At 43.2% G+C, this 13,464-nt stretch overlaps 1 protein-coding gene across 1 annotated transcript; it reads left to right on the forward strand.

Annotated features, from left to right (window-relative positions):
• The first annotated feature begins 2,708 nt into the window (after positions 1 to 2,708).
• Positions 2,709 to 8,493, forward strand: LOC109732902 (protease Do-like 8, chloroplastic). The gene is made up of 13 exons (XM_020292101.4): positions 2,709 to 2,946; positions 3,175 to 3,296; positions 3,443 to 3,525; positions 3,621 to 3,719; positions 3,916 to 3,982; positions 4,138 to 4,213; positions 4,334 to 4,400; positions 5,522 to 5,739; positions 6,661 to 6,728; positions 7,172 to 7,251; positions 7,741 to 7,827; positions 7,917 to 8,024; positions 8,140 to 8,493. Exons 1-13 carry the CDS (start codon positions 2,813 to 2,815, stop codon positions 8,266 to 8,268), a joined length of 1,338 nt encoding a protein of 445 aa, XP_020147690.1. The 5' UTR covers positions 2,709 to 2,812; the 3' UTR covers positions 8,269 to 8,493.
• Positions 8,494 to 13,464: the final 4,971 nt, after the last annotated feature.

Raw genomic sequence — 13,464 nt, forward strand, 5'->3', positions numbered from 1 at the left:
TCTACATGTTCCTCTCACTATGAGATTACGCAACTCCCGAATACCGGAGGAACACCTTGTGTGCTATCAAATGTCACAACGTAACTGGGTGATTATAAAGATGCTCTATAGGTGTCTACGAAGGTGTTTGTTGAGTTGGCATAGATCAAGATTGAGATTTGTCACTCCGTGTATCGGGGAGGTATCTCTGGCCCCTCTCGGTAATGCACATCACTATAAGCCTTGCAAGCAATGTGACTGATGAGTTAGTTGCGGTATGATGCATTACGGAACGAGTAAAGAGACTTGCCGGTAACGAGATTGAACTAGGTATGATGATACCGACGATCGAATCTCGGGCAAGTAACATACCGATGACAAAGGGAACAACGTATGTTGTTATGCGGTTTGACCGATAAAGATCTTCGTCGAATATTTAGGAGCCAATATGAGCATCCAGGTTCCGCTATTGGTTATTGACCGGAGACGTGTCTCGGTCATGTCTACATAGTTCTCGAACCTGTAGGGTCCGCGCGCTTAACGTTCGATGACGATTTGTATTATGAGTTATGTGATTTGATGATCGAAGCTTGTTCAGAGTCCCGGATGAGATCACGGACATGACGAGGAGTCTCGAAATGGTCGAGAGGTAAAGATTCATATATTGGAAGGTTGCATTTGGACATCGGAATGGTTCCGAGTGGTTCGGGCATTTTTTTGGAGTACCGGGAGGTTACGGGAACCCCCCGGGAGAAGTTATGGGCCTTATGGGCCTTAAGAGGGAAGCACACCAGCCCACAAGGGGCTGGTGCACCCCCTCTTGGGCAGGAGGCCGATTAGGACTAGGAGAAGGGGGCCGCCCCCCCCCCTTTCCTTCTCCTTCTCCCTTCCCCCTTTCTTACTCCGTGTGGGAGGTGGAATCCTACTAGGACTAGGGAGTCCTAGTAGGACTCCACACCTTGGCGCGCCCCCTAGGGCCGGCTGCCTCTCCCTCTCCTTCCTTTATATACGTGGCCAGGGGCACCCCAATAGCTTATCAGACAATCTCTTAGCCGTGTGCGGCGCCCCTCTCCACAGTTACACACCTCGGTCATATCGTCGTAGTGCTTAGGCGAAGCCCTGCGCCGGTAACTTCATCATCACCGTCGCCACGCCGTCGTGCTGACGGAACTCTCCCTCGACCTCAACTGGATCAAGAGTTCGTGGGACGTCATCGAGCTGAACGTGTGCTGAACACGGAGGTGCCGTACGTTCGGTGCTTGGATCGGTCAGATCGTGAAGACATTCGACTACTTCATCCGCGTTACTAAACGCTTCCGCTTTCGGTCTACGAGGGTACGTGGACACACTCTCCCCGCTCGTTGCTATGCTTCTCCTAGATAGATCTTGTGTGATCGTAGGAAAATTTTGAAATACTACGTTCCCCAACAGGGACAACTGTATGCATCAAGGCTCCCTATCCTCGACGGTTTCTGGGTCGTGTGGGAAGGACCCACCTATCGCTGTCACTCACTAGGCGACGGTTCCAAATGCCGTCGTGGAAAGGGGTTAAAAATCGTTTGTATAGCACCGACGCGTACTAGTGAAACTTTGACTTAATTTGACAGCTCCAAACTGGTGTTTTTTTGCCAAAGCTTTGACAGTGCCAAAACTAGTATCAAAAGCAGAACTGGTCTTCACAATGTACTAGGCAGTAGGAGTAGATGAAAAATTCAGAAATTGTCTTTGCTACAAATCTGACTTATTATTTTTTGTAGTTTGCGGCGATGAGTTCATTCGACAGCCACTACAGATCTTCGTGTAACTTCGCGGCGTATGCCGACAAAGTTGACGCGAGCAACAATCGAGTAAGAACTCTTCTTCTTATTCGACAAACTCATTCATGATGATTGCAAACACATGCATATCTGACGATTTCAAACATCGGACTTGGTAGGGATACATACCGATTCCGACCTAAGTTGAAGAAAAGGTCTATGATGTGGACATGCTCAATCGTGAACTTCTGGATTCTCATGACAGTACCATCAAAGCCCTGAAGGAGATGAATGCCACACTGAAGCAGGAGAGGATCTCCTAATTGACGAGAAGGCTGATCTCATTGATCAGAATATTGAGCCAAAAGACCAGAAGGGTCAGCTGATATAGGAGAGGGATCAGCTAAAAAAGAAGATAAAGCTCGTCTGGGCCGAGAGAAATGAGGTCAAAATGGCGAAAACTCATTCCCTCAAAGAGGGAGAAATCAATAGGCATAAGATTCGACAAATCAAGGCAGTCCTTAATCTGTGTGATCGACTACCTAAGCTATCTAGTTCTCAAGTTTGTTAAGTTGAAGTAGTACTTAACTGTTGAACTTCTATGATAGTTGATGCAATATTATCTTAAATTAGTCGATGGATTACCTAGATGCATATATTTTGTTATACGCGAAAAATCTAATTGGTGGCGTGGCGCCAACATGACATGTCAGTGCTAACATATACTTATTGTTGGCGTTGGCCACGTGACACGCCATTAGCACACAAATACTGATGACGTGTGCTCCAACGCCATCAGTAAAGTTTATCACTTGCGCCATATTGGTGGCGTTGGCACCTAATGCCACCAAGGCTAAGTTTACCACGCCATATCTAGGTTTTTCTGCCGATGTCATAAATTAAATGTGGTGCATTTAAAATCCACTATGCATCCAGATATGCAATAACAACATATGTCGTGGACTTGAATGTGAAACGTCGTCCTCTCTCCAACCGCAAATTCCCCACATATCATCATAGTCTGAACTCTACTACGCCACACGCTCGGCTCGGACTACAGAATCCCCGTTTCTCGGATGCACTGCTTCGCCTGCGCCGCGCCCGCTGCAGCGGCCGCCGCTCGTGCTCCCGGAAGGCGCTTCGGCCGCCGGAGAGTGGTTGTCGACTGCGTCGCCTCCGCAGACCGCAACGTCGAAGGAACGCCTCCGAGGTCAGCGCACCTCGCGCCGCATTTCTGCAGATTTTCGGACTATGCGGTTGTCAGGAGCACAATCATGCAGTCAGATTAGATAGTCCCATTTATATTCCGTATCATAAACTCAGAGCATTTTTCCCGACAAATTATCACCGCCCGTAGCTTCTAGTAATAAACAGTATACTTGAGCTGATATTCTAATAAACAACACAACTGATAATATGTGTGTGAATTTTCGTCCAGGTTAAGGGAAGCATGTGAACTTTCTGAAATCTCGAGCAAAACACTGTTGTTTGCGTCAAAGAGGAAGATTCTTGCATTTTCGGCCTTTTGCCTTTGCTTACATTCTTCTAGGTACTTATCAGGTTCGGACTAGGTGACATGGTAATTAGGTGTTAATAGAAATTAATCCTATGTCTTTTCATGTACCAGATTATTTTACTCCTGTAACAGTGTTAGTTTATTGTGTCTGAACTTTCTATAACTTGGTATGTTCTTATTATTATTACAGCACTTGCTTTGGGTGACCCAACCGTCAAAATTGAGGATGTTACTCCAAAGATATTTCCATCTGGTCCATTGTTTCCAACCGAGGTCGCTACTCAGTACTCTGTTGAATCAACCTTACCCTATTTACTTGTTCTCACAACATATTTACATTTCTTTGAATTTTGTTGCCTGTGCAACAGAAAAGGATCACAGAGCTTTTTGAAACAAATACGTACTCAGTGGTCAACATTTTTGATGCGACACTGCGCCCCCAGCTCAATGTAACAGGGGTTGTTGAGGTAAACTGAATACATGCTTGAATATTGTATAAGTTTAGACCAAGGGTGTCTGGGTATGCTCCTAGAAACACTAGAAGGCTAACAATTGCTGATTTATTCTTGGATATCTTTTGCTTATGTACTTTCTAAATGACACAAAATTTCAAAAGATGTGAGAAGCTCTTGTTTGAAAGAAAGTTTTTAACATTCATTGTAGATCCCAGAAGGAAATGGTTCTGGAGTTGTTTGGGATGCGTCTGGTCATATTGTTACAAATTATCATGGTATGTCAATCACATGGTTATATATGTCTACCATATATGAACAACACAACCTACTCCTCTCATGCCTACTTTACTGTGGTTGACTCTTTTCCCTTGTACACAGTACACTGAATTTACTTTATATGCATGTGTTCATGATGTTGGTATGATTATAGTGGTTGGCAATGCTCTTTCGAAAAATCCAAAGCTTGGTGAAGTTGTCGCACGTGTCAACATTCTTGCTGCCGAAGGGTAAATTCTTATATAACTGCACTTGGTAGTACAATTTTCCATGAAATTTGTTGGGGCATTACTATTCCTTGTATATGCGCGCCAATTAACAGTAAATACTCTCCTATATCTGCTTGAAAGGATACAGAAAAATTTCGAAGGAATATTGATTGGTGCAGACCGCGCTAAAGATCTTGCTGTCCTTAAGGTAAAAGTTTCTTCTGACTAACTGTTCTGAACAAGGGTTATGGTTTAACTAAAAATGCTAATGCTCTTATATAGAGAACTACTCCCTCCGTCCCAAAATAAGTGTCGCTAAGTTGTACTAGATCAGCGACACTTATTTTGGGACGGAGGGAGTATTTTTTTTATAATAGTAATTCTGAAATTAACTATCTAATGAAATTTATTTATACTCATGCCACATAAAGCTAAAAAAGAGAGTGAACAAACTTCAAAATGGGAGCGACTGGGGGTGGTCGATAGGGACTTAAATCACTTAATGATTTATACTTTCACCATGACTCCTTGTCAATTAGTTTAGTTTTCTGTTCCTCAATTTCCTGTTGCCCGTTCGATGCTAAACAGATAGCATGCAACTAGTTTATCTTGTTTCTTTAGTTATGAGTGACATGACGTGATTCCAGTGAAATGGATATAAAAATGAGAGTTGACTTATGAGACCAAAGGATTGTGGAGTCATATTAGAGATTGAGATTACACGCCGTTCTGTATGTCTTGTTGTTTCATCTATATTGGGAATGTCACCATGGTATTTTAGAGCGCCAAGATGATTATGTTAACCTGCTAACATTGTGCTCACCCTATCCCCATCTGGTTCATTTTCGATAAAGGGTGAATTTTATTGACTCAAAATGAAGCATCAAGAAGATACATAACACAGTGAGCATACACCCGGCCTCTGCATAGCTAGGATGCACACAGCCAACACCACACACGCACGTAAAAAACACGTCCACAACTAGCAAAGTCATATAAGACCAAAGCTATGCGTAGGCGAGAAAAAAAAATCCCAAAGCGATCTGATGTGCGATCGACAAACTACAACAATAACCATATCCCCATCTGGTTCATGGACATGCATTGCAAGGGCTAGAATGTTTAATCTTGTTAGTACAAAAGAAGGCAGTCACAAACGAGTTCTGGAGCATGTCCAGTGCCAGTTTATTGATATTCACCTGAGTTCATCTGTAGTTAATCATAGTTATGTATGTTACTTAAATTGTTTCTATAGTTCGCTTCATAAAACATCCCACTGAGCATTTTCTCTTTGTGAATCTCATATATTGGCATGTACATATGTCATAGGTGGACGCCCCTTCAGATATCTTGAAGCCAATTATTGTGGGACAGTCCTCAGCTCTAAAAGTTGGTCAGCAATGCTTAGCAATTGGAAATCCTTTTGGTTTTGACCATACTCTGACTGTTGGTGTTATCAGTGGTTTAAATCGAGATATATTTAGTCAAGCTGGAGTGACAATTGGAGGTGGGATTCAAACAGATGCAGCTATTAACCCTGGGAACAGGTTTGTGGAGATGGTATAATCACCAAAATCCGTATAATCAGGAGCAATTCATAGCAAATTTTGCATTTCAAATTCCGGAACTTTTTTGAACTGAAAATTTTAGGGGAGGCCTGGACATTTCTGATTTCAGAACTTGTGTAGAAAGTAGAAACTACTGCTAGTGATACTGCTTTGAGGATTGGCAAATCTTTATATTTCATCATCTGTCACTTACAGTTAGACATTCCTAGGCTACGTGTTACTGGTTTCACCTTACTTGACAATTATGGTGTTTATATTCTTATTCTATACCACATTACTAAATGCAAAATTGCAAAACATGAACTATATTGGTACACAGAAAAAACTAGTATTAAATGTTGTTCTTTTGTACTCCCTCCGATCTAAATTAATTGTCGCTGCTTTAGTACAACTTCTAATTGTCGCAGTACAAAGTTCTATTAAAGCAGTGACAATTAATTTGGATCGGAGGAAGTAAGTGATTAGTATCAGAGTTCATAAGACAGGACACATAAACTTGGAGTTAAATTCCAGCTATGGTAGTTGGCATAGTGATCATATAGCATAACAGTCTGGAACTTAGCACAGAGCATCCAAATTGTTTGCATAACTAACTTAAATGTATTTAATTCTTTGTGAAACCCACTCATTGAACAATTACTCTATGTTTGATATTGTATAGTCTATCCTACCACACTCAAGATATAAGCTCAAGTGATTCACTATTACCTCTATGGCCTATGGGACAGTGCCTATGTCTCTTACTCTCGAAATGGATCATTACTGAAAGTGGTGGCTTATATCTGTAGCACCTTTAGTTAACTTGTCGGTTAATTAAGTATGAGCCAATCTGATTTCTTTAGCTGAAAATGTATTACAAAGTATTTTACTAACCATATAGTCTGATGAATCTCGATGCAGTGGTGGTCCTTTGCTAGATTCGAAAGGGCACATGATTGGTATCAACACAGCAATTTTTACACAAACAGGTTAGGTTACTTCTATTTTGACATCTACTGTTCAAAAGTGCACTGTGAGATCATGAATCCACAATTTTGATTTTATTTTGAGACGTTAGCAGATTTTTCTGCTTTTTGTAGCTGAGCTATACCTCAGTCACTATGCTTGCTACTATTTAAAAGAGTATGTCTAAATCTAAAATTAGTAAAATCACAATCACTGTCAACTATCATGATCTTAAGTTCTTAACTAGTGGCCAGGTGTTTTTATTAGTAGCTGTTCGCGTAGTAATTGTCTGATATATCTACTGTTGGGTACTTCTTCTCAAGGCCAATATCGGCCAATTAATTGACTTCATTGTGTTGACTTGGCAGTGCATATCTCAGATTGAACTACATCCATTTATCCATTTCTACTGGTTAATGTAGTTTCTAAGTTAGTCTGAGATGCAATTATTTCTTTAATGTTTCAGGAACGTCCGCAGGTGTTGGTTTTGCTATCCAATCGTCAACTATACTCAAAATAGTCCCTCAGTTAATCCAGTCTGGAAAGGTATGCTGCTTTGACATCTTAAAATCACATCATGAACTTAATATCATTTGCATAACCATTCCCTTAGAATCATTTGCCATCTTATGGTGATGACATATGTGTAAAGAAGTATAACATTTATGCAGCAAACATCACCCTGAAGTTGAGAGTTATTTATGAGTAATCTTTTCCCCTTTTCCGATGCTTGCCTATACAAAGTTATCGCACAAGGAGGAAAATGTTTAGCCTTTTTGGTTCTACAAATAGTAGAAAAACATTTTTCAGAGAAATGATTCTCATGCAATGATTGTACTTGCATTGAAAAAAAAAACTTATTTGACCATTTGGTTATTTGTTCATTGCTGACACTCGTATTTAGTTTCTGTACTTTTTTTTCAATACAATGAAACGCAAGTCTTTTGCGTTTTCTCGAAAAAAAAGTTTCTGTACTTTTTTTAAAGAGTTTCTGTACTTTATATTGGTCTAAGTTATGCTTACTTTTTATTTAAGGTTCGACGTGCTGGCCTGAATGTGGAATTCGCACCAGATCCGATTGCGTATCAGCTTAACGTCCGTGATGGTGCTCTTATACTGAAGGTAAGCTGAGTTGTTGCCTTGTTGGTACCTACCTATCTCTCTGCTAAACAGAGATATCCCCTGATCCCATAACTTTTGCTTCACTCCAGGTTCCCCCGGGCAGCGCCGTGGCAAAAGCAGGTCTAGTTCCTACGGGCAGGGGTTTTGCCGGCAATATTATCCTCGGTGACGTCATTGTTGCAGTGGATGGCAAGCCGGTGAGTGCTTGCTGATCAAGTTGCATTCATTAGATGTTTATAGAGTATATCATTTATTAGATAGGGTGGTAACGTCTTTTGCCTCCTCTCACTCGCATGGTCGCTTCTTGAGCAGATCAAAGGCAAATCTGACCTCCTGAGGGTTCTAGACGACTACGGCGTTGGAGACACGGTGACCCTGACAATCAGAAGAGGCGCCGAGACAATTCCGATAGCCTTGTCGCTGGAAGACGCAAGCGTTTGATGTACTGTACCCCTGAAGTTTGTTCCCGTTCCCAGTTCTGCAATGTAACCTGATGACCTCCTCATGAATTTGATCAGTTGGAAGTTTTCCTTGAAACCAGCTTGTGTGTTACTAGCTGGTACCAAGATGGTGCCATGTGCTAGTCTGTAACCGAACAAAAACCCACGGAATGGGTGAGGGCATGCGTGGTGAATGAACGAGGAATGTTACCATTTCACACGGAAATGGCGCTCTTTGGGGGCGCGCTTTAAGTTAAACCGAGGGATTTCGGAAAGAGAAAGCGAAAGGGGAATGGAATGTCGCTACCGGCGGCAACAGCGTGGGGCTTTGGCTGTGGCCGAGCCTTTGGATCTTTGAACGGGGGCTTTGTGTTTTGGACTGACCCCACTCAATCCAAGGCAGCAGCAGGACAGTGGGTGCCCACTCTGCCAAGCAAAGAAGGGAGTGAACATAACATAAAGCGGCGTCCAGCGGGAGCTTCGGCTAGCGGCACAGCAAGCCAAAGCAGGGGATGCCTCTCTTGTTTCTGGCACACATGGGGAGCCGTGCTCCTCCTTGCTTCACAGAGAAGCTTCCAAAGTACACAAAGGCGAAAGCACGGGCCTATGATCTGCGATCCAAAGGAAAAACAACAAAAGACGAGAAGATGGTCTCCACTCTACAGCTCCCAGGCTCCAAGGCTAGTAGAGACATTTTTGTTTTCCACCTGGCACGACCATACTATTTAGCAGCGCCCTGAACACAAAACCTCTGCTTTTTCTTTCTTTCGTGGTCACGGTCACGCTCACTTGCCTTTTTCTTTTCTGTGATGTGGATTACTGCGGAAAACCCTGCATTACGGAAGATACCTCGGTACCTGATTCGCCCCCACTAGATTTTAGCAGCCTGTATGTATACGGGGTTTACATGCAAGCAAGTGTAAAGCCATATGTTGCCTTGTTGGGTGTGTGTCCAGTGCACATCGTATCTCCCTCTCTCTTTGAGCTTTATTTATGCCTTTGGACCAAGATCTTACCCGTCACCCGTCGCTGTTTCAGATGTGACCCTACGGGGATACCCTCCTCTCCTCTCCTATATCTATCTACAACAACAGAGACACGCAATAAGATGGTCCAAGCTTCCTCCACTCCCCCATAAAACTTGTGTGCCGCCAAGCTAAGCTAAGCCACCTTTGGAGGTGTCTCACAGCTCACTACTCATAGGGGAGGAGAGAGAGCGCGCGCGCACACACTAGATACGACAGGATGATGAGAGTACCCAGCCTTGCACTGGCGATCCTTGTCCTCGTCGCCCTCTCGGCCGGCACCAGCCGTCCGGGGGTCCTCGCGGCCAGGAGCCCGGGCGTCCTTCTCGCCCCGACGAGCAGCCGCGGTGTCGAGCAACCGCAGAGACTCGTCGAGGCTGGCGGCAATGGCGCCCCCGCCGCTAGCTTGGATGCCTCCGGGAAGCCCGTGGCGGCGGCCGGCCCTTCTCCGCCTCCGACGGTGTTCGACGCGGACCGGATGAGCAAGCGGCGAGTCCGGAGAGGCTCCGATCCCATACACAACAAATGCTGAGGATTGGGCGGACCCATTGATGGCCGGACTTGAAGGCCACAGCCAACTCTCTTTGTTTCACTTTGCCTCTCGTTTTCTTCTTCTTCTTCCTTTTGCGCTTTTTTTTCACCTCTCTTGAGGTTTGAGTCGTTCCATTCCTTCTGGGGTTCAACCGGTTTTGTCATAGAAATACATGTACATAGATGCCGATGGAAGGATGGGCGCATGTGTACCTACTACTTATTACTTGAGTCTGAATCGAGCATTGTCCTTCCGGATACGTACGCAACTCAGTTTTACAGTAGTATACTTTTCAAGATTCCTTCAGTTCCCGAGCTGAGATTTGCACGACGAAATGCCTCATGGTGAGTGGGTGGGTGCTCCACTTCGGCGACCAGATCACTTCACTTCAAGGGGCGCGCACACGAGGGTGGCACCTAGCCCGGTTCACCGCTGGTGCCACGCGAACAGGGGCGTGTGCCGTCGCGGGTTGCGTCCGTAGTTCTTGGCTGCCTGCTCGTCACTGACAATCGAACAGCTTAGCCGGTGGGCCAAAGACGAGCACGCTTGACGGCGCTGCGTGCTACTACTCCAGTATTTACATTTAGTACCACACCGCTCGTTCGGGTGGCCACTTCGCGGCCTAAATAACGAGACGACGAACCATGTATCGCTGACGACGCAAGGCTGGCGCTAGCTACGCTGGCCTGCCGAGGCAAAAAGCGGTCGTGATGTACTTCTGGCCGGGCTTGGCCCAGCAGCCTGTTGTTACCCTAGGTCGCTGTGTTAACTCGTGCATGTTTGGGGGGCTAAGAAGTGCGGAGGGACGTCAGTCTTTTTTTTTCTTTTACCATTTTGACTCATTTATACATGGTGAGTGGTGCCTACTTGTACATGCGCACCTATAACAACAAAAAGCGGCCACATCAGTTTCGTTTGAACATTCAAATTTGTTTTTCATGTTTAAAAAAACAAGTAAATCATATATAGATCTAGCAAAACTCCAGCTTATTTAGATCACAGACTTGGGAGATGGTGACAGCTTAGTTGGTTCATTCAAAAAAAATGTTCAAAGATCAACATTTTCTAGAAATTGCAAAGAATTTCAGTAAATCATCCATGTACAGTAGTGATCTGCAAAAATTTGGCTGACCGCTGGTTTGTGAGACATTAGCTGATTTAGTCAGCCAACCAGTGTGACCTTTTTGTTGTTGTTGCCACGTGTGTACTTACAAGCGTGACTTATCTGTCAAGAATAATGTTAATAGAGTCAAATGGTGGATTAGAGTTAGCCGTAACAGATTATGCCAACATGTGGTGTTTTCTGAGCCTGAATAGTAGGTGTTCTGTGCAAAATTGACCCCAACAGTTGGTTGTCTGTGCAATTTCCTCTGCCACTAAGGGTAAAAGCAGTTAGGATAATTTCCTATCGAAATCGCTTCTGATTTTGATTTTTTTGAACGTTTCTGAATATGTTTTTACAAGATATGGTAGGAGAGAATATGTTTTTACAAGATATGGTAGGAGATTTTTGACATCTAAACACAATCAGTTCAAAATCTAAATCCGGCTGATAGGATATGGCGCTACTAATATATGACGTTGTAGGATAGCCATTTTTTCTGGCTGAATAATCCAACCTGTTAAATATGGATATATGATTTATGGACAAACTTGTAGGTATATTGACTAGCAAAATCTGAATGCTATCTTTGCTGATGAGAAGAGACATATGTCTATCGGTGTTTTATTTGGCTTGTTTTAGTACCTTCTGGTAATTTACATGTGCTTAAAGTTTACAATTATTAATAATTGTTTGTTGTTTATGTGTAACTTTAGTTTAAAGCATTTATATATTCCCCGTACATGCATGTGGTATATGAATGTTTTGATCCGAGTCCATTCCGTTGTTGTACTATGTCCGAATCCGGAATTTGAATCCACATCCATCTTGTTTTTGAATCCAAAAATAAATACGAAATAGAATGTGAGATAAGCATTATCCATTCGCATTCGATCCGGTTTCACCCGTACTGGCACCTCCTCTTTCATCAAACCTCACCAAATCTAGGGACGAACGGCTCCAACGAGCCAAATTCTTCAGCAATGAGTCAGACACAGAGAGGTCGATATCCCACTATGTTTATAGTTGAAGATTAGTGAGTTAGAATTTTGATATTACATAGGCTGCTTATTGTTTTAACATGTCACGAACTTATATATGGTCTTGACACATGCACACCAGTGACGTGTTAGAATGATTTTGGGTATCGACTGCAAAGGATTGTGTTCAAATTACAAAGATATTTTTTGCATCATTGTATATAATATTCTTGTTGTGTTGGACACGTCGATTGCAAAGGATCTAACATATGTTGTGAATCATTTTTCAACTCTTTTGTTGCAACAAATGGGCCATTTGTTGCATACATAATTTTTACTGTTGCATGTGCATGTTTTGGTGTCGTGACTTTTTCTTCATGATGTTTATCAGGCGCAAAGGAAAATGTTGCACGATTACAAGAAAACATGTTGCATGTGAGCGTTTTGTGCCGCAAAAGGTTGGACACTCCAAATTTGCTAATAGTGGTGGGATTGAATGACTCTGAAGGCATGGAATATGAAAATGTATATGTCCCAATGTTCTCCCTAAAAACAGATACATATACTAGAATCACTCAACACCAAAAGCACACTTACACAAACATCCACCGAAGACACCGAGACAGAGAGCCTGAAGATTGAATTCGCACAAAAAAATCTTCTTGATGCATTAAAAAAACGCTCGCAAATACACACATACACTAACCTTGCCCGTAGAGACACACCCGTACTAAGTCTAGGACTTGAATCAGTGGGTTGATTCCACCACAAGAACCTAACAAACTGAGCATAACTTCTTGCTCCCATTTTTTAAAAGGAACTTCTTGCTACCTTTGAAAGAACTAGCATAGTTGGCAACACCGTAATCATCTTAAAAAAATGTTCACGCAATAGACCGAGAAGAGCCACGAGGCATCATCGCCTTCCTAGTTAGTGCATATGTAATGTACAAGCAAAACCCTGGTGGGTCACATATTTGGATGGGGGAAACAATAGGCAATGATGAGTGCTCATGGAGGGAATGTGTGGTGCGGCCCGAAGTTGGGATGGCGGCCGCAAACCCTAGCATAGAGGCGCTCAGAAGTAGAAGAAGAGATGCCCGGAATATGGGGTACAGTCTTTGGGTTCATGTGAGGATGGTGAACCCGCATACGAAAAGAGGAAAAATAAATGGCCAATGAAGGGGCCACCTGACAGCAACACGTCCCGCAACTAGCCACTTACACTCGGGGCTACGAGCACCCACCGAACAGAGCCCGGATGCACCAGGAGCTTAGAGTTTGTAAGGACATGTAGTTACATCTAGGTGTATTCTTCACCAATGTGACATATATAGTGACGTTTGAAATCGTGCAAATGAATAGCGTATACTTGTTTTTTGCAGGTTAGCTATACTTGTTCTCTTACATATTTAAGACAATTTCATGTCACCATGTAGGTGTATCAACTGAAGTGGCACATCATTGTGCAGCAAAGTCTTCTACGGGCGTGTTGGTCCAAAAAAGGTCTTCTATGATCATGGATCCACTTTTTTTTGAAATAAACATGAAGCTTTATT

The sequence above is a fragment of the Aegilops tauschii genome, chromosome 2 (genome assembly GCF_002575655.3).
Source record: "Aegilops tauschii subsp. strangulata cultivar AL8/78 chromosome 2, Aet v6.0, whole genome shotgun sequence".
In the NCBI taxonomy this organism is placed as follows: domain Eukaryota; kingdom Viridiplantae; phylum Streptophyta; class Magnoliopsida; order Poales; family Poaceae; genus Aegilops; species Aegilops tauschii.

Coding starts and splice junctions, on each gene's coding strand:
- LOC109732902 (XM_020292101.4), top strand. CDS start 2,813: ATGCACTGCTTCGCCTGCGCCGCGCCCGCTGCAGCGGCCGCCGCTCGT. Junction 2,947..3,174: donor GTCGAAGGAACGCCTCCGAG/GTCAGCGCACCT, acceptor ATTTTCGTCCAG/GTTAAGGGAAGCATGTGAAC. Junction 4,401..5,521: donor AAGATCTTGCTGTCCTTAAG/GTAAAAGTTTCT, acceptor CATATGTCATAG/GTGGACGCCCCTTCAGATAT.